Source organism: Bubalus kerabau, chromosome 19, assembly GCF_029407905.1.
Source record: "Bubalus kerabau isolate K-KA32 ecotype Philippines breed swamp buffalo chromosome 19, PCC_UOA_SB_1v2, whole genome shotgun sequence".
Classification (NCBI taxonomy): domain Eukaryota; kingdom Metazoa; phylum Chordata; class Mammalia; order Artiodactyla; family Bovidae; genus Bubalus; species Bubalus kerabau.
Genome location: NC_073642.1, coordinates 8,262,993 through 8,283,403, shown reverse-complemented (window position 1 = coordinate 8,283,403; position 20,411 = coordinate 8,262,993). Strand labels below are relative to the sequence as shown.

General features: G+C 45.0%; 1 protein-coding gene across 4 annotated transcripts in view; it reads right to left on the bottom strand.

Annotated features, from left to right (window-relative positions):
• Positions 1–20,411, bottom strand: part of TTC23 (tetratricopeptide repeat domain 23) — a 163,228-nt gene that overhangs the window by 30,806 nt on the left and 112,011 nt on the right. For all 4 annotated transcript variants that reach the window (XM_055556512.1, XM_055556514.1, XM_055556515.1 and 1 more), the window contains one exon: positions 4,597–4,702. In XM_055556512.1, coding sequence (XP_055412487.1) covers positions 4,597–4,702 — 106 coding nt within the window. The remainder of the gene's footprint in view (positions 1–4,596; positions 4,703–20,411) is intronic.

Genomic DNA, 20,411 nt, shown 5'->3' with positions numbered 1-20,411 from the left:
GGGGGTCCTACTAGCCCCTTTTCTTCTCTGGCCTCACCCACTGCTCTCTCTGCCCCTTCCCTTCCCCACCCGGCCTGCGGGGCGCAGAGCAGGCTGGACGCTGACACCTGCTTGGGGCGCTCGGGTGCCGGGTTCAGACAGGCTGGGCGTTTTGCACTGAGAAGTGGGCCCTGGGTAGGAGCTGAGGCAGGGTCTCTGAGAGCACACAGGACTTGGGGGGTGGGCAGTGGGAAGACTGAGGAGGAAGGGAGAGTTGGGGGGTGGCCAGCAGCGGTCGGGGGCCTCGGGTTGGAGGTGGGAGACGGAGGCAGCAGGGCCCGCCAAGCATGGCCACGGGCAGGGGAAGGTAACCTAGGATTAGGGAGCGGGCCTCAGGTGGGGCAGGGCCCGGCACAGGGAACGCTGAGAACCAGGCCACAGGAGGAAGAGTTGAGCAAAGGGGTGACTGTGGAGGGGAGAAGCCAGGGGACTTCACGGAGATACAGAACCCCCCTTTAGATACCCACATATTTCCTGACTACTGTATAAGATGAGGGGAGACGTCAGGATGAGAGAGGGCTGGGGAGACATGCCGTGAGTCTGTCCACAGAGCTGAGAACTGGGGATCCCGCCCCCTCCTGAAGGTGGGCAGGGGCATAGCCCATCCTCTCCTGTTGTCTCTGAAACCGACAGAGATCCCGGGCCCAGGCCCCACATGGGGCCACTTCCAAACAAGGCCACCCGAGCTCAGCAGGCTCTGCCTCTCAAAGGTTTACACTAAAATGTACTTGGCTTCAGCCCATTTCATTTTAATATGCTTTAGGAGAAGAGTTATAAACACAAGGCCAATGCCCTGACACTCAGCAGGGCTGGGAGAACTGTTAATACCAAGTTTGTCTATGGCTGCTCTGGGAAGCTGGCCAGGCTCAGGTTAGTGACATTTCACTAGCCTGAATTGGGCGCCCTTATGCAATGACAATCCTCCGTGACTTCTCAGGCAGTTTTGTCTGCATAAGGAATGCAGGAAGGCACAGGGCAAAGGGTTAGTTTGAGTGTGGAGCCAGAAACACACTGGCTCCTTGGCCCGTGACGTTTTGTTTATCGGAGGGCGATGCCTTCAATGGGCATTCAGCAAGCAGGCTGTGGAGAATCCCGAAATGAGAAATTTCCCCCCATTAACGATTCTTTTAAAAACAAACAAACAAACTGTACTTGGCACAGACAAGTTTCCGCATAGGAGAGTAGAGCTGAGATCCTCGGTGCTCAGTGGAAAGTATGGATTTGCTCCCAGGGGATCCGACTGGGACTTTGAACCACAAGTGACCGAAGTCCAGGCCAGAGAAGCCTGCCTGGGTAAGAGCTGGGTGGGGAGGCCGGGCCCTCCCTTAGCTGTCAAAGATCACTTCAAAATTCTCTCCTTTCCTTTCCCCTTGGTGGAGGTAGCAGAGGCCTGGAGAGCCTCAGCCCCGGGTGGGTTCCTCATCACTGCATTGGCTGTGTGTTAGGGGACAGCAGAGAAATGAAAACCAGGCACCCCGAAAGGCGATGGGGAGGCACCTAGCCACTGCCGCTGTGCTCCTGGATGGAAGGGGGACCCACTCACTCCTGCTTTATTGGGGCATGCCGAGTCCATACGTGCTAACACGGCCGCCCCCTCTGGGCGCAGGCCAAGCTTAGGTACGTATGGGTAAGACTGGGACAAACGAGCTGAGCAGCAGCCCGCCAGCTTGTTGTCCCCAGTCTCCCCCGTGTTCTCCATCAAGGAAACACAGGGTCCCCTGACAGCATACTCAAGCCTCTTAACACAGTAGGAATGAGCTGCGTGTCTCTCTGCTTTGGTTCTTCTGACGTACCCATTTTGGGTTTGAGGGCTGAGGCCTTGGGGGCGAGGGCTGGGCTTCCCTCTGCCCCTGCTCCAGGGCGTCCTGCTGCTGCGGCTCAGCATCTGTTCTGATCCGACAGCTTCTCTGCCCGGCCTTCTCCTTGCTCTCAAGTAAACGCTTCCTGCCAGTGTCAAGTGATAGACATTTCACGTGTCCTCTGACCAGCGGAAGCCAAGTCTGAGACGGGAGCCTCCTCGGACGGACTGGGGCTCTGTCCTTCTTGGGTAAAGCGGTGAGTAGAGAGAGTATGGACGGGGCTGGTGGTGTGGAGAGCTGGCTAGGCTACCTCCTTTGTGAAATGGGAGGTTGTGTCCTGCCTCCAAGGCTTGTTAGGATGAGACGGGCATGTTGGTGAGAGCGCCAGCGCCTGCATCCGACGACACTTGCTACCGCCGCTGCCGTCATTGTTAATATGACGCTGCTGAGATTCCCGCTGGCTCCAGGCTCCTGGGGGCTCCGTGGGTCAGTGTTTCAAGCAGCCATTCTTCCAGGCCTCAGGCAGAAGCGACCCCCTTCCTAACCTGCAAAGCCAACTGCGACTGTCCAGTTCCCTGCTCCTGGGCAAGTTTGCTTCTCGTCCTTCCCTACTCACCCTCCTCTGATATCTCAGACACTGACAGGCAAGTCGGCTTCCTGGTGCAGGTCACCACGTGGTCTGAGCCACCTGAGAAGCAGGGCTGAGACCTGTGTGGGCTCCTAGGCGGGCCTCCTTGGGCTGCCTTCGCTCTTCTCACATCCTCTCCCTCCCGAGAGCCACACACTCTTTGGCAGGTGTAAGTGGTGGGTAGGGGGGAAGGAGGGAAAAGGCATGTGCGGTGCCAGTCCTTGTTATACCGCAGGGAGGTCAAGAGGCTGGGTTCAAGTCTACCATCCCCTGGCTGTGGCTCTTGGGAAATTACCTAAGCCTCCATGCCTCAGTTTCTCCGTCTGAGACCTGGGGACGTGTATCAACCTCACAGAGCCGTGGTAAGTTACCTTTGTTAACTCGGTTAGAACCGTGACACTAGAAACTACATACATACATATTATTTCTACCACAATTATGTACTACATACATACTATTGCTAAGTGAGGTCATTAAATTTTCACAGATCTAATTATGTGTATCTAGTAGGTATTAGTAGCATTCTCAATTTACAGGGGAGGCTATATCAATGCCATATTTAGACTGGAAAACTTAGAAAAAAATACATCTCATGCTCCCAAGTCAGAAGTCAGGGATCTAGCCCTCCACACTTGTTTGCCTCCTCCAGAGTCTGAAACATATTTGACTTAGTTACCATCAACTATGCATTGATTTCACATAAAACTTCAGATTTCTGCCTTCTCTTGAAAAGGCAGACCTGCCGATACGAGCCTGCCTTCCACATGAGAGTGATGGGCCAGAGCGGAACAGCAGTTACTCAATGTGGATGGGGGACGGGCTTCTTCAGCTTGCCACAGCCCTCCCCACCCCTGCTGCATCTCTCAGATTACAGCCGAGGGTCAGCTGCCAATCCTAAGTGTGCTGCTGCTGGTTTCTAAGGGTCATCCGCTTCACTCAGATTGCTTGCCTGGTCCCCATGGACATGTAGGTTTGGGACTCCTGCTAATCTAGGGGTTTCCATCCTGTTGGCATTTTAAGTATCCTATTAATACTTGTGGCATGGGAGGTTCTCTTACCTATTAAAGGAATGTTAGCCACCAACAGGTTGGAGAAAATGTTGGCTTTCTGCAGGTTTGGGGGTTGGTTGAGGTATGGAGTGCTCTAGGGAGCTAGAATGAGAAAGGGCGTCTGCCTTCCCTATCCTCCGGCTCTGAAAAGGTGTGCAAAGCTCCCGGAGACCAGAATGAGGGATCATTAAGGGGGATGGACAGACAGACCTCCTTCCCCAGCTCCTCCCAGGACAGGAGCCCCTGCCCGGCCCAGGGACCTCTGCAGACCAGTCTGCTCCCAAGGCGCCCCCTTCGTCTCGCCCCCAACCAGCCTTCTCATCTGAGCCCAGAGCCTGCTCCCAGAACGTCAGCCTCAAGCCTTCCAAATGTTGACTTCCAGCTTGATGCCACACTGGACCTTATTTTCCAATAATGGATAGGTATTTTTATCTGACATCTTGGAATACACCTCGGGTCTTCTTTATGAATCATACTCTATTTCTGAATATTCTGGCCAACAACAAGAAAAAGTCATTAGGATAGCATGTTCTCCATCAATAGAGGCATACTGTATGCTCCGAGCCCAGGATGGAAGATTAAAAAACTCCCAAGGCTCACTGCTCTACCTATTATGTGGGGCTAAGAAAAACTGTATGACTCATAAGTGGCAACTTCCTTTTGGAATCCTGAAGACGTGTAAGTTTATCCTGATTGAAAGCTCAGCCCTGGGAGAGTCTGAAGGCTGGCGTTTCAACAGGCCAGATCTGTTGCCACAGTAGCTCCACAACAATCTTTAAAAATAGATCACCTTTGAAAGCCCAGGAGGCTTCCCTGTAAGCCCAGCATGAACTCTCTGGGGCTCTGATAGCTACGTTTGGGTTTGCTGTGTTTGAGAGTACAAGTCTAGAAGAAGGCTGAAAAGGGACAGAAACCAAAGGGCTCTGCTGGACTTAACCAAGAAGGTTCTCTGAGGTGACTATCATAGCTCCCTCTGCCTGTTCACTCATGCCAAAGGCAGCGAGCCCATGACCCCGAGGCACAAGGGCCAGGCAGGGAGCAGGCCACTCTGCCCCCATGGAAGGCTCGTGCTTGCTCTCACCGTGGTGCTCAGGCCTCCCAGAAGCGACGGCGGCACAGGCGACGGAGTGTGCAGACGTGGCTGCCTCCTCTCGGGAGGGGTTTCCTCTCAGGACGATGAGATGCGCCTGTCATCACGAAAAGAAGAAACATGTTTGCTTACATGCTTGGCAGCAGCGGCAGGGAACAAACTGTTCTTGCAGCGATAAGCAGAAAGCCAAGGAAACTTCCAGCAACCTAAACAATATAATTTATGTGGAAGCACAATCAACTCTGGGGAGAGTTGAGTTTTAAAAGCATCATGCAGTGGAGAGAGAATGTACCAGGCCCTGGATGCTGAGTCCAGATGGCTTGATGCTGTGGCCAGGACTTATTTCTAAGTAAATCATTTAAAAGTCTATCTTCCCATGAGTGCATTATTGGTAGAAGGAGGAGGAGGGTTTCCAGAAGGAAGGAGATGAATTAAAAAGTGCCAGTGCTTCAGGAGAAGTGGGCAAGCACAGCCCCCTACCCACTGGCCAGTCCAGAGAGGGGGACTTACCCCCAGTGTCAGCAGCCTCACCCACTGAAACCCTGACCCCATCCCCGTGCTTGGTCTGCCAAGCCCATTTGACTATCCTCAGCAAACCGGCCCATGGGAATTGCCCACAGTAAACAGCTCAGTTCCTTGAAAATGAAGTCCATTTAAAAATTCTCTAATAGAAAGAACCACTTGATGATATTGTGGGGCTGTCAGGTGGCGTGAGTGGTAAAGAACCCACCTGCCAATGCAGGAGACATAAGAGACACGGGTTCAACCCCTGTGTCGGGAAGATTCCCTGGAGGAGGGCATGGCAGCCCACTCCAGTATTCCTGCCTGGAGAATCCCATGGACGGAGGAACCTGGAGGGCTACAGTCCATGGGGTTGCAAAGAATCGGACATGACTGAAGTGACTTAGCACACTCGCACACATGATATTATGAGCATAAAGTAATCAAATCCTTTCAAATAAAATACAAAATGCATCCCTTCAAATAAAAAAGACATTAAGCAAACAAACAGGTAAATAATCGCATGAATCAGTCCTAGCTCCTGGAAGCTGGAGGAATCAGGGTGCTCAGGGCAGTGCGCACCAGGAGGGAGGGATGTCTGCATTCATGACACGGTGGAGACAGAGAATGTGAAGGCCGAGTGTCCAGGCCTGAGTCTCATCTCCAGGTTTTATTAGCTGTGAAATATCTTGGGCAAATTACCCCCTCAGCAACCTCAATTTTTTCATCTACAAAATGAGGATAATACAAATTGTCAAAAATATTCAAATTGATATCACAAATGAAAGAGCATTAAAGTACAGCCTAAATCTTAGATTACATAAAGCCAGAGCGCTAGAATCTTCTAGTGCAGAGACAGCAGTGAGAAAGCAAAGCCAGAGAGACTTGCTCCTCTGACTACCAGCTAAATGCATTTCTGAGATGATAGTCAGGGTAGACTCTAGACTGTCATCTCATTTATCATATGTTAAAACCTACTGAGTTACTAGATCTAGACTTCTTATGATGAGGCTACTCCAAATCAAGATTCTCAGTAATAACTTTTATTGCTATGTTAGAAGAATCAGCATTTCATATTTGTAAATACTAACAATAGCTTTTGTTTTAAAATGACTTCTTAAATTACAGGATATAAATAAACTGAAAGTGTGATTTTGGCAAACCATAATTAGTCATTATCCTCATGTTGGCCTGAAGTTCTGACTGGAAATGCTTTTCAAACTGGAGCTACAGGGACAGAGTGAGGAATCAAATGTTCAGTGCTCAGGAAATAAAAAAAAAATAAACGAGAAAAAGCTTGCCCTGCCCTCAATGCAAATATTAATAGATCATGTTTACTTTGTCTTGTCCCCGCGTTTATGATCTCTATGATCCAGAGGGTGAGGAGAGCACCTTCTGATGCCAGAAGAGATTTAACTCTTATTGTCACAAAGACCTTTTACACACAATATTTTAGATTGACCAAAGCTCAAATTCGAATTAAAAAAGATTTCATCTTTTGTTTCTACTCGGTATTATAATTCAAGTCAATGCAAAAGATGTGAGTCTATCAAAATTACTTTCAAATGAATAATTAACATGTTCTGAGAGCTAAGTTGCTTTTTGTCTTGGAAATAGGATGCAAAGTTTTCCATGAGTAAAAATGTTCACAGTATTAAGAAAGAGGATCCTGAAATCTTAACAGGGGTCTGAATGTATCACAAAATCTTCATAACTTCAATGTTTTTCTGTATAAGACGCTAACATAAGTGAACATCTAGTATTCATTATTTACTTCGGAAACTCAGTGTCTGATCTAATTTGTTATTTGATGTTCATGAAGCTTCTAAAAGCCATATGCTGGAGTAGGGGGCGAGGGAAGTGGAGAAGGGAACCTATGATGTTTAAAATGTGCCACATTAGTATCTCATTTATTCAGAACAATTCAGCTTAATTTAATTCAGTGCTATTCAATTCATCTTAATTATAAAATGCTTTTTGCATGCCACATATTACTCAGACACTAGGAATTCACACAAAAATTAGGTAGAGCTTTTGGTTTTAAGTGCACTTACAGATGAACAACAAAAATGTGGGCCAGTTTGACTCGACCTAAACTCAGACACTGCCCCTCACCAGGGTTCTGGCTCACTACCTTCCTCTCCACCCTTCCTCCCGTCATCATTTTCAAGGATCTCCATAAGACTGGTCTGCAGCTATTGGGCAAGAAAGGAATAGTTCAGTTTAACAGATGAATAAAGGAAAGAAGTCAATAGAATGACCCTTTGCATGGAGGAAACCTAAGGAAGAGAGTAGAGGAGCCCAAACAGGCTGTTTTACCTTCAGAGGGAAAGCACGGGAGGGAGCGCTTGCTGGGACTGGAACGATGAGTTATAGGGGAGGCAGCCGTGGCCTTCGGTGGAGGGACGAAGCTCACTGCACTGTGCTCTCTTCTTCCAAGGTCAAGGCTGCGTGAGCCCCAGGCAGAGGGCAAGGCGGCCCACAGACACAGTGCGTAGTGGGCACAGAGAGGGGTTCAGGGTGGAGCTGACAGAGCAAACTAAAACGCCCAGTGAATGACCCAGCTAACACCTTGGCCTCTGGGGCTTTGACAGGCTCATTCTCCTCCCCATCCTCAGCCACCCAGTCCCCCATGATCTGCGCTAACTCTGGATCCCACAGTTCACAGAACCTGTTTGACTGTTGGGGCATCCTGACTTTATCACATCTATGCGGCTTCTTATCTTCTGTCCACTCTCCACATCTCACTATCCACCCACTGTCCCTTCCCTTCTGGTCTAGCTTAGAGGGCACCGTCCATCAGTGCCTATACGGAAAATGCCCTCAACTCCACTGAAGAAATATTTTGAGATGGTGAAGGATGGGGAACCATCTAAATACCAATCATCAGGGGAATGAATATTATGAGGTTTATTCATACAACGATTGAACTCTATGTGGTTATAACATGGTTATATTTCAAAAACACATCATTGAGTAGAAAAGCAACTTACACAAGGATTCAAACATCATGATGCCACTGCTTTTCAAGTTTCTGATTTAAAAGCAAAAGAATGCCTTTTAGCCTGGACAGAATCGTCCATGGTTTTGTAATATACAAGTCAGGTAAGAGTGGAGCTGTTCTCACTGAAGCAGGTGGAGAGGGTCTGCAAGCCCACCCAGTTGCTTCCATCCAGCCGCCCCCAAAAGACCCTCCTTGGAGCATGAATGTTGGGGTAACAGTTTGATAAGCACGGTACCACACCAGGCAGGAGGCCTCCTGAGACAGCGAGCACAGAGGAAGTTGACAGAGCTCATGATTAGATCACCCAATCTTTCCAAACTAAGCCACTGTTCACAATTCTGGAGCAACACTTTGTTTGCTAAGATAATATAAATACCCCTGTTACATACATCTGGAGCATGTGAGGACAAATGTTAGCGTGAACAGAGTTACAGGAGTCCTGCTTGCCACTCTGGCTTTATACAGACGCCCGGGTACTGGCCCTGCTGGGGATTTGTGGCTTGACTACGCTCTGTCGTCCTCGTATTTTATTAAGCACAGCAGGGCTTGCACATCTCCTCCTGTCCTTTGATGTTTTTGATCTCTTATGGTTACGTATTTATCAACTGTCATCTTGAGGCTGAGGAGGAATATTTAATATTCTTAAATCTTTTCAGCTTCTAGCATGTCGTCCTGGGCTTAAAAACAAAAACATCTTTAATGTCCCGTATGGAGCAAGGTCGTTAGTTGAAAAAACTCATTCACGAGACCAACCGCCTCCCCTGGCAAGGTACGGAGCAGCTGTTGCACCGCAGTCCTCCTGTGTGTTTCTGGGGAAACCGCCGGTTCCTCAGCGCCAATCAGCTGTCAATAGACACAGCCAGAGCCAGGGCTGGCAGACTCTTATCTAACTGGGCCTATCCCCGCGGATTTGGAAAATGTGATAGTTTTTGAAGAGAAAACTTGATGACTAGTAAAAAGGATGTTTCTGTTTATGCAGGCAGACCCCATCATATGAATATTCAATTTAAAACACCGGGTTCATTCTGAGTGTGGAACTCCAATTCCTGTGGAGGAGGGAGAGAGATTTCTTCTTTTCTCCTTTTGATAATAATTCGGGGAATCCATGACTCAGAGGGAAATCTCTCCCACAGCAAAGTGAAGAGCACTCGAGTAGCTCAAAGTACATTTGTGGACTTAAACTGGATCTCTTTACCCTGGAGATGAGAACTCCCACGGAGAGGAAAACAGTAATTGCCAGGATCTCTCAGTGCAGCTGAGGGCTGGACGGGGGGCCTGAGGGAGCTAACACCGAGACACTGGCTCCACTTAATCTCAAAATGACCAGTGAGAGCGGTGCTGGCTGCCTAATTTAAGGATGTGAAAAGGAAGTCTCGAGGACAATAAACGACTGTCTGAAGGTCACAGAGTTGGCTGATGACAGAACAGGGGTTCAAACTAGGGCCTGGGATTTCAAATTGCACCTTTTGCTCATCTAACACCTGGTCATCAAGAGGGCAGAAGTCACAGAAAGGTAATTTTCAAGTCAACATAATGAAGAACTACGAAGAGTCAGAGAAGAGTTGCTAAAGAGTAGACTCAGCCCAGAACTGAATAGACTGACTGGCGGACGAGTGAGCTGCCAGCATACGGAATTCTGAGCGGTAACTGAAGAGGGACACCTGCAGGGGTCAGGCAGTGGACAGTGGATGGAGCAGACGTTACAGTGCCTTCTATCAAGTGTCTCCGTTTATGCTTTGATTCAGATCTGCACCTTAATTCAACAGAAGCTCAAGTCCGCTTGTCACCATGAAGTGTGAGCTTGCTGCTGCTTTTATAACTGATCAGCTGTGAAAGTGCATAGCTTTCTCTCTCTGCTCTGCCAGAGCTGGCCATCCCCTGCTTCATCCATATCCTTGTGCAAGACTGGGTCATGGTGCAGTCCAAGGGTGCCACTTCCTTTCCTCTCCCATCTCTGCCCAGTAGGGAGGTCTTCCATGGCCACACACACCACAGGGTATGTATGGAGGCTGCTGGAGGGCTTTGGCTAAAAAAAAGACATGGAGCTGGGAATCCCTGCAGGAAAGTAGATAAAAGGAGTGACCGGGTGCAGAGGGCATTCAAAAACTGATTTCTGAGAGCCCCGGACTGAGCCAGTTTCTTTTAATAGTCAGAGAAAGGCTCTGTGGCAGCTTTCCAGTTGTCAATTTTAGCTCCTCCAAAAGGCTGGGAAGAACAGGCCCTACTCACTGTAAGAGTTAGCACCAAAATAGACATGTTGGGGCCTTAGTTTTTTTCCTTTTGGTTGTGTGTGTCTTCTTAAAACTTAACTAGATTTTTAAATTATAAGAGTAGTACCTACATATAATTTTTTAAAAATCCTAAGTGGTAGGAAAGAATAAACAATTACAAATTTAAATGTCCTTTCCTTCGTGTCTATAAGCCTCACCCTCCCTTCTCCCCATTTCCAGTCTGATTTTTATTTTTATTTGTTTTGTTTTTTTTTTAAATTTAATTTTATTTTTAAACTTTACAATATTGTATTAGTTTTGCCAAATATCGAAATGAATCCGCCACAGGTATACCTGTGTTCCCCATCCTGAACCCTCCTCCCTCCTCCCTCCCCACACCCTCCCTCTGGGTCGTCCCAGTGCACCAGCCCCAAGCATCCAGTATCGTGCATCGAACCTGGACTGGCGACTCGTTTCATACATGATATTATACATGTTTCAATGCCATTCTCCCAAATCTTCCCACCCTCTCCCTCTCCCACAGAGTCCATAAGACTGATCTATACATCAGTGTCTCTTTTGCTGTCTCGTACACAGGGTTATTGTTACCATCTTTCTAAATTCCATATATATGCGTTAGTATACTGTATTGGTGTTTTTCTTTCTGGCTTACTTCACTCTGTATAATAGGTTCCAGTTTCATCCACCTCATTAGAACTGATTCAAATGTATTCTTTTTAATGGCTGAGTAATACTCCATTGTGTATATGTACCACAGCTTGCTTATCCATTCATCTGCTGATGGGCATCTAGGTTGCTTCCATGTCCTAGCTATTATAAACAGTGCTGCGATGAACATTGGGGTACACGTGTCTCTTTCCCTTCTGGTTTCCTCAGTGTGTATGCCCAGCAGTGGGATTGCTGGATCATAAGGCAGTTCTATTTCCAGTTTTTTAAGGAATCTCCACACTGTTCTCCATAGTGGCTGTACTAGTTTGCATTCCCACCAACAGTGCAAGAGGGTTCTCTTTTCTCCACACCCTCTCCAGCATTTATTGCTTGTAGACTTTTGGATCACAGCCATTCTGACTGGCGTGAAATGGTACCTCATAGTGGTTTTGATTTGCATTTCTCTGATAATGAGTGATGTTGAGCATCTTTTCATGTGTGTGTTAGCTATCTGTATGTCTTCTTTGGAGAAATGTCTATTTAGTTCTTTGGCCCAATTTTTGATTGGGTCATTTATTTTTCTGGAGTTGAGCTGTAGGAGTTGCTTGTATATTTTTGAGATTAGTTGTTTGTCAGTTGCTTCATTTGCTATTATTTTCTCCCATTCTGAAGGCTGCCTTTTCACCTTGCTAATAGTTTCCTTTGTTGTGCGGAAGCTTTTAAGTTTAATTAGGTCCCATTTGTTTATTTTTTCTTTTATTTCCAATATTCTGGGAGGTGGGTCATAGAGGATCCTGCTGTGATGTATGTCGGAGAGTGTTTTGCCTATGTTCTCCTCTAGGAGTTTTATAGTTTCTGGTCTTACATTGAGATCTTTAATCCATTTTGAGCTTATTTTTGTGTATGGTGTTAGAAAGTGTTCTAGTTTCATTCTTTTACAAGTGGTTGACCAGTTTTCCCAGCACCACTTGTTAAAGAGATTGTCTTTAACCCATTGTATAGTCTTGCCTCCTTTGTCAAAGATAAGGTGTCCATATGTGCGTGGATTTATCTCTGGGCTTTCTATTTTGTTCCATTGATCAATATTTCTGTCTTTGTGCCAGTACCATTCCAGTCTGATTTTTAATAGCTTACTCACTACCAACAGTTTCCTGGGTATCTTTTCAGAAATTCTGATGTGCACACACACACAGACACACACACACGCACGATCAGAGCCTAGCCCCACCTCCCTCTCGGCTCAGCTTCCTCTTCGGCCCCCCACTCGGGGCTCTAACCACGGTGGCCCCTCTCCTCACCCTTTGGGGTGTCTCATTCTCAGATCCCACGTCGGGTCGGGCTGCCGCACGGAGCTCTCGCAGCATCTGGTACCTCTCCTTGTGGCGCCTTCACGTCGGTACGTTTACATTCACCTGTGTGATTCTTCACTAAGGCCTATCTCACTCACTAGGCTGCTTCTTGAGTGCAAGACCTCTGACAACTGAACCTTCCATCACAGTCCCAGACCTAACACTGTGTCCAGCATATTGTAGTGTTTAATATGGTCATTGACTGAAAGGACAATCTGGTTCACATCTGACCTTTTTAAATTAAGAATACACTTTGGACACCTTTCATGTCAGAACACAGACATCCATCTCATTCTGTTTACTGGCTCTATAGTATCCCATCCCATGGACAGATTGTAGCTTCATAATCAATTTCCTGCTAATGGATTTTAAGGGCATTTCTTATTTTTTACTATTGTCACTGACCCTGTTTCTTTGTAAACTTGTGTGATTCTGTCTGTTACGTAAGTTTATAGAAGGGAAATCACTGGGTCAAAGGGTCAGGGTATTATAAAACTGGAGACGGAATGTCAATTGCTTTCCCCGCAAATGGTGTTGATACCCAGTGCTCACGGCAGTGCCCAGGTATGCCTGCTTCCCCCACCCCCGCCATCATGCGGTGTCACCAAACTTCCTTGGCATCTCCTTGGTTAAGTTGCATTTCTTTAATAACAAGTGAGGCTGGGGATTATTTTTGGATGGTTATCAGCCATTGGTATTCCCTCTTCAGTAAAATGTCTCTGTCTTTTGTCCATATTTCTATCGAGTTGTTTTTTTCATTTGAATTTTATAAGAACTCTTTCTATATTTTCCCTTCATTGACATTTATTTCTCAACTTTATGGTATGTTGTCACAGAGAAGTTTTTCATTTTTATGCTGTCACCGTTTATCAATCTTTTTTTCTCCCTTTCTCTGTCTCTCAGTCTATACCCATCTGCACACAGGCAGAGGAAAAATGCTCAAGAAGCGTCACCACTGGCTACTTCTGGGATGCGGCAGGCTGAGATGGTTTGTAGCTCATTTCTCTGTATTTTTCTGTATGGCTTTTTTTTTTTTGGTAAAAAGCATTATCATTTTAATTAAAAATAGCTGCTTTTTCAAAAGCAGCAGTATGGCTCCTGGATTTACATCATTCTTAGAAAAGGTTTATAATGTCTGAAATCATAATTGCATTCTGCCACTTTTCTAATTTTGTGGCTTCCTGGGTGGCACAATAGTAAAGAATCCACTTGCCAATGCAGGAGACTCAAGAGACTGGGATTTGGTCACTGAATCAGGATGATCCCCTGGAGGAGGAAATGGCAACCCACGCCAGTGTCCTTACCTGGAGAATCCCATGGACAGAGGAGCCTGGAGGGCTATAGTCCATGGGGTCACAAAGGGTCAGACACTACTGAGCATGCGTGCACACTTCTCTAATTTTTAAAAAAATAGGCTGATGTTGTTAGAGATTTTGAAAATTAAAAATAGTACTCTGATTATTTCTAATAAATTAATTTCACTTTATAGCAAATATACCACAATTAACAAGAGCCAGTAAGAAGTGCTGCCATTTACTAAATAGTGTGCACCTACTAGGGGCCATGTGGAGAAGGCAATGGCAACCCATTCCAGTGCTCTTGCCTGGAAAATCGCACGGACGGAGGAGCCTGGTAGGCTGCAGTCCATGGGGTCGCTAGGAGTCGGACACGACTGAGGGACTTCACTTTCCCTTTTCACTTTCATGCATTGGAGAAGGAAATGGCAACCCACTCCAGTGTTCTTACCTGGAGAATCCCAGGGACGGGGGAGCCTGGTGGGCTGCCATCTCTGGGGTTGCACAGAGTCAGACACGACTGAAGTGACTTAGCAGCAGCAGCAGCAACAACCAGGGGCCACGAGTGAGCACCTATCAGCCACCAGCAAGGCCTGACTGAGGCCAATAACTCACCCAGAGCAGGAACCTGAACCCAGACTTTCTGTCGTTGGTAGAGAAACTGATAAATTATTTCATCATACTTTGCAAATGACCGTTCTCTAAATTTGGGGATTACTGAGTGTCAGAGCTGCCCTGAAAACTGACAAGAGAGATATACCATTTTAGTGTCAGACATGTGAAAAAGTTGTCCAAGCCAGTGTGGTGTTAATTTATACCCCTTGAAAGCACACACCCACAGCCATGTTCTTGCTCACATAAAAGAAATTCCGTAATTTTTCTCCTGGATAGGAAAACAAGGTTCTAGTGCCAAAATCTGCCTTGAAGAGCTTCAGAAGCAGTCCTGCTTGCTTGGTTTCCTCACAGAACCCTGCTGCAGAGGACCTGCCGGCTGGCGACAGCCCTTTCATCAGCTCTCTGTGATGGCTCTGTGGGGCTGGCTTTATTCTTCTCCATTTTAATGGGCTAGGTTCTAAAATACTTTGGAACTTTTCTACATTCTACAGAAAATAAAAGGTCTTTTCTCCCTGGCTGTTTCTCTCATTCCAAAGGAATGAAGAGTGAAAAAATAAGAGGGGAAATAACAAAACCCCCTTTCTTTGTGTGTAATTAATAAATGGCTTTTAGGCATGGGCTCCCTTGGAAAGCTGTGGCCACACTGTACCTTTCTGTATTTTAGGTAAAGTTGCTAAAGAAAAGGGGAGTCTTGATAAATGTTTAACAATTACTATTAATAAATAAAAGGAGCTCATACTGGCAACATGCCAAATGGTTCACAAAGTACTTTCCATTGTGAATCTTTGAGCTTTTCTGTGAAGTGGATAGGGTCTTTCATAGTTTTTTTTTTTTTTTTAAGACTAAATGACTTGTATTATTAAACAACTGGTAAACAGAAGTGTCGGACTCCAACCCAGTGACTGGCTTTCTGATTTCAAATTCAATGCCATCTTTTCATTATTATTTTTAATTGGAGGATAATTGCTTTACACTGTTGTGTTGGTTTCTGCCATACAACAGCACAAATCAGCCATAAGTGTGTATGTGTGTGTGTGTGTACATATATCACCTCCTTCTTGAGTGTCCCTCCCAGCCCAACCACCACCCCACCCCTCTAGGTCATCAGGAGCACTGGGCTCGGCTCCCTGTGTTATAAGGCTACTTCCCACTAGTCTCTGCTTTGCAGGTGGTAGTATGAATATGTCAGCGCTACTCTCTCAGTTTGTCCCACCTTCTCCTTCCCCTGCTGTGCCCACAAGTCTGTTCTCTACATTTGCATCTCTATTGTCCTGCAAATAGGTTCATCAATACCTTTTTCTAGATTCCACGCTGCTGCTGCTGCTAAGTCGCTTCAGTCGTGTCCAACTCTGTGCGACCCCATAGACGGCAGCCCACCAGGCTCCGCCGTCCCTGGGATTCTCCAGGCAAGAACACTGGAGTGGGTTGCCATTTCCTTTTCCAATGCATGAAAGTGAAAAGGGAAAGTGAAGTCGCTCAGTCGTGTCCGACTCCTTATGACCCCATGGACTATAGCCTACCAGGCTCCTCCATCCATGGGATTTGCCAGGCAAGAGCACTGGAGTGGGGTGCCATTGCCTTCTCCATACAAGTACATTAATATATGACATTTGTTTTTCTCTTTCTGACTTAATTCACTCTGTATAACAGGCTCTAGGTTCATCCACCTCAGTTCAACTGACACATTCATTCCTTTTTATGGACAAGTAATATTCCATTGTATTTATGTACCACAACTTATCTATTCACCTGTCAATTCAAATCCAAATGCTACCTTGACTTCATAAAGCTATCTTTTTAATGATCATAGGCAAGTATTTATTTCAACACTCACTAATCTTTATTAACCTCAAGAATAAACAACAATAAAAGTCACCTATCAAACTTTACAAGTATTATAAAAATAACTGGGGACTACCCTGGTTGTCCAGTGGTTAAGCATCTGCCATTCAATGCAGGGGCTGTGGGCTAAATCCGTGATCAGGGAATAAGAACCCGCATTCTGCAGGACACCTAAGCTCGTGAACGGCAACTACTGAGCCCGTGCAATCTAAAGCCTGTGCTCCATAACTAGAGAAACCTGTGTGCCGCAACGTCAGAAACCTGCACTGCAGTGAGAAGCCCATGCACCACAACTGGAAAAGCCCTCTCAGTGCAGTGAAGACCCAGCACAGCCAAAAGAGAAGTGAATTCTTCCATATCCTAGATAAAGGGAGATTCTTCTCAGAGTCAATCTAAATGTAATAAAGGGAAAGACTGAGAACTTGAAAGTGCTAAGAAAACTTGTGTGTGGCAAAAAAAAAAAAAACCCATAAATACACACACACACACAAATTAGAGCTAATAAGCAAGTTTAGAAAGGTTGCAGGATGCAAAGTGAACATACTAAAAAAATAATTTGTATTTCTATGCACAGGCATGGACAGAAAGAAAAGGAAATTAAGAAAATACTTCCATTTGTAATAACATAAAAAACCACAAAATACTTGAGAATAAATCTACCAAAATAAGTATAAAACTGTTACTATAAAACATGGTTGAAAGAAATTAAGACATAAATAAATAAGAGATATTTATGGATTTTACAAATTGAAAGGCTTAATACTGTTAAGCTGTCAATACTTCACAATTGCAATATAGATTCACTGTAATCCTATCAAAATCCCAGCTGTTTCCTTTTTTTTTTTTTCTTTCCATAAACTGGAAAGAAAAAGTTTATCTTAAAATTCATAGGAAAATGTAAGGGACCCGGAATAGCCAAAGCAATCTTGAAAAAGAATAATCAAGTTGGAGATGTCACACTTAATGGATTTCAAAACTTACTACAAAATTTGTACTTGAATCTTCATAGTAGTGTTCTTCATAACATCCATACTACTACTACTACTAAGTTGCTTCAGTCGTGTCCGCCTCTGTGCAACCCCATAGACGGCAGCCCACCAGGCTCCCCCGTCCCTGGGATTCTCCAGGCAAGAGTACTGGAGTGGGTTGCCATTTCCTTCTCCAATGCATGAAAGTGAAAAGTGAAAGTGAAGTCGCTCAGTCGTGTCCGACTCTTTGCGACCCCATGGACTGCAGCCCACCAGGCTCCTCCGTCCATGGGATTTTCCAGGCAAGAGCACTGGAGTGGGGTGCCATTACCTTCTCCAATAATATTCATAAACTTACTACAAAACAACAACAACTGAGATTGTGATATGGGCATAAGAATAGACATATGGCTCAATGGAATAGAATTGAAAGACTAGACATAAATCCTTACATTCTTGGTCAACTGACTTGGACACGGGTGCCAAGTAATTCAATGAAGAAAGAATAGTCCTTTTAATAAATGGTTCTGGGACAACTGAGAATCCACATACAAAAGAATGAAGTTAGACCCTTGCTTCATATCATATAAACACTTAATTCGAAATGAACACAAAAAACCCTTAAAGTCAACAATAAAAAGACAAATAACTATATTAAAAATGGATAAAGGATTTGAATAGGCATGCCTCCAAAGAAGATAAACAAAAGGTCAAGTAAACAGATAAAAAGATGCTGAACATCTTTAGTCATTAGAGAAATGCAAATCAGAACTACAGTGAGATACAATTCCACACTCTTTAGGATGTTTAAAATAAAATAGACAATTAAAAGGGTCGGTAAGGATGTGGAGAAAGTGAAACTCATTCATTACTCATGGAGATGTAAAATGCTGAGGTCACTTTGGGAAATACTTTGGCAATTCCTCAAAAAGCTAAATATTGAGTTACTACATGATCCAAAAATTCCACTCCTAGACTTATACACAAGAGATCTGAAAATATACATCCTTGAAAACCTTATATATGAATGTTAATAGCAACATTATTCATAATAACCATAAAGTAGAAACAACCCAAATGTCAGTAAACTGATGAATATAAACAAAAGGCGTACTATTCAGTCATAAATAGGAAATGAAGTACTGATACATGCATGCTAAACACAAATGAACCTTGTAAAAATTATGCTAAATAACAGAAGTCAAAGACAAAAGGCCACATATTATATGAACTGTCCTAAACAGAAAAATCCACAGAGATAGAGATTACATGGTAGTTGCCAGAGGGTGGGAAGAGGAGGGAATAGGAATGACTCCTAATGGGCATAAGGTTTCTTTAAGGTGGTGAAAAATTTCTGGAATTAGATAGTAGTAATGGTTGTACAAAAAATATTCCAAAGAAGAGCAAGAAGAGATAAGAAAGCCTTCCTCAGCGATCAGTGCAAAGAAGCAGAGGAAAACAACAGAATGGGAAAGACTAGAGATCTCTTAAGAAAATTAGAGATACCAAGGGAACATTTCAAGCAAAGATGGGCTCGATAAAGGACAGAAATGGTATGGACCTAACAGAAGCAGAAGATATTAAGAAGAGGTGGCAGGAATACACAGAAAAACTGTACAAAAAAAGATCTTCATGACCCAGATAATCACGAAGGTGTGATTGCTCACCTAGAGCCAGACATCCTGGAATGTGAAGTCAGGTGGGCCTTAGAAAGCATCACTACGAACAAAGCTAGTGGAGGTGATGGAATTCCAGTTGAGCTCTTTCAAATCCTGAAAGATGATGCTGTGAAAGTGCTGCATTCAGTATGCCAGCAAATTTGGAAAACTCAGCAGTGGCCATAGGACTGGAAAAGGTCAGTTTTCATTTCAATCCCAAAGAAAGGCAATGCCAAAGAATGCTCAAACTACCACACAATTGCACTCATCTCACATGCTAGTAAAGTAATGCTCAAAATTCTCCAAGCCAGGCTTCAGCAATACGTGAACCATGAACTTCCAGATGTTCAAGGTTTTAGAAGAGGCAGAGGAACCAGAGATCAAATTGCCAACATCTGCTGGATCATGGAAAAAGCAAGAGAGTTCCAGAAAAACATCTATTTCTGCTCCATTGACTATGCCAAAGCCTTTGACTGTGTGGATCACAATAAACTGTGGAAAATTCTTCAAGAGATGGGAATACCAGACCACCTGACCTGCCTCTTGAGAAATTTGTATGCAGGTCAGGAAGCAACAGTTAGAACTGGACATGGAACAAGAGACTGATTCCAAATAGGAAAAGGAGTATGTCAAGGCTGTATATTGTCACCCTGCTTATTTAACTTCTATGCAGAGTACATCAGGAGAAACGCTGGGCTCAAGAAGAACAAGCTGGAATCAAGATTGCCGGGAGAAATATCAATAACCTCAGATATGCAGATGACACCAGGCTTATGGCAGAAAGTGAAGAGGATCTAAAAAGCCTCTTGATGAAAGTAAAAGAGGAGAGTGAAAAAGTTGGTTTAAAGCTCAACATTCAGAAAATGAAGATCATGGCATCTGGTCCCATCACTTCATGGGAAATAGATGGGGAAACAGTGGAAACAGTGTCAGACTTTATTTTTTGGGCTCCAAAATCACTGCAGATGGTGACTGCAGCCATGAAATTAAAAGATTCTTACTCCTTGGAAGAAAAGTTATAACCAACCTAGATAGCATATTCAAAAGCAGAGACATTACTTTGCCAACAAAGGTCCATCTAGTTAAGGCTATGGTTTTTCCTGTGGTCATGTATGGATGTGAGAGTTGGACTGTGCAGAAAGCTGAGCACCAAAGAATTGATGCTTTTGAACTGTGGTGTTGGAGAAGACTCTTGAGAGTCCCTTGGACTGTAAGGAGATCCATCCAGTCCATTCTAAAGGAGATCAGTCCTGGGATTTCTTTGGAAGGAATGATGCTAAAGCTGAAACTCCAGTACTTTGGCCACCTCATGCGAAGAGTTGACTCATTGGAAAAGACTCTGATTCTGGGAGGGATTCGGGGAAGGAGGAGAAGGGGACGACAGAGGATGAGATGGCTGGATGGCATCACTGACTCGAAAGACATGAGTCTGAGTGAACTCCGGGAGTTGGTGATGGACAGGGAGGCCTGGTGTGCTGCGATTCATGAGGTTGCAAAGAGTTGGACATGACTGAGCGACTGAACTGAACCTAATGCCAGTAGTCATGTACGGATGTGAGAGTTGGACCATAAAAAAGGCTCAGCACTAAAGAATTGATGCTTTTGAACTGTGGTGTTGGAGAAGGCTCTTGAGAGTCCCTTGGACAGCAGGGAGATCAAACCAGTCCATCCTAAAGGAAATCAACCCTGAACATT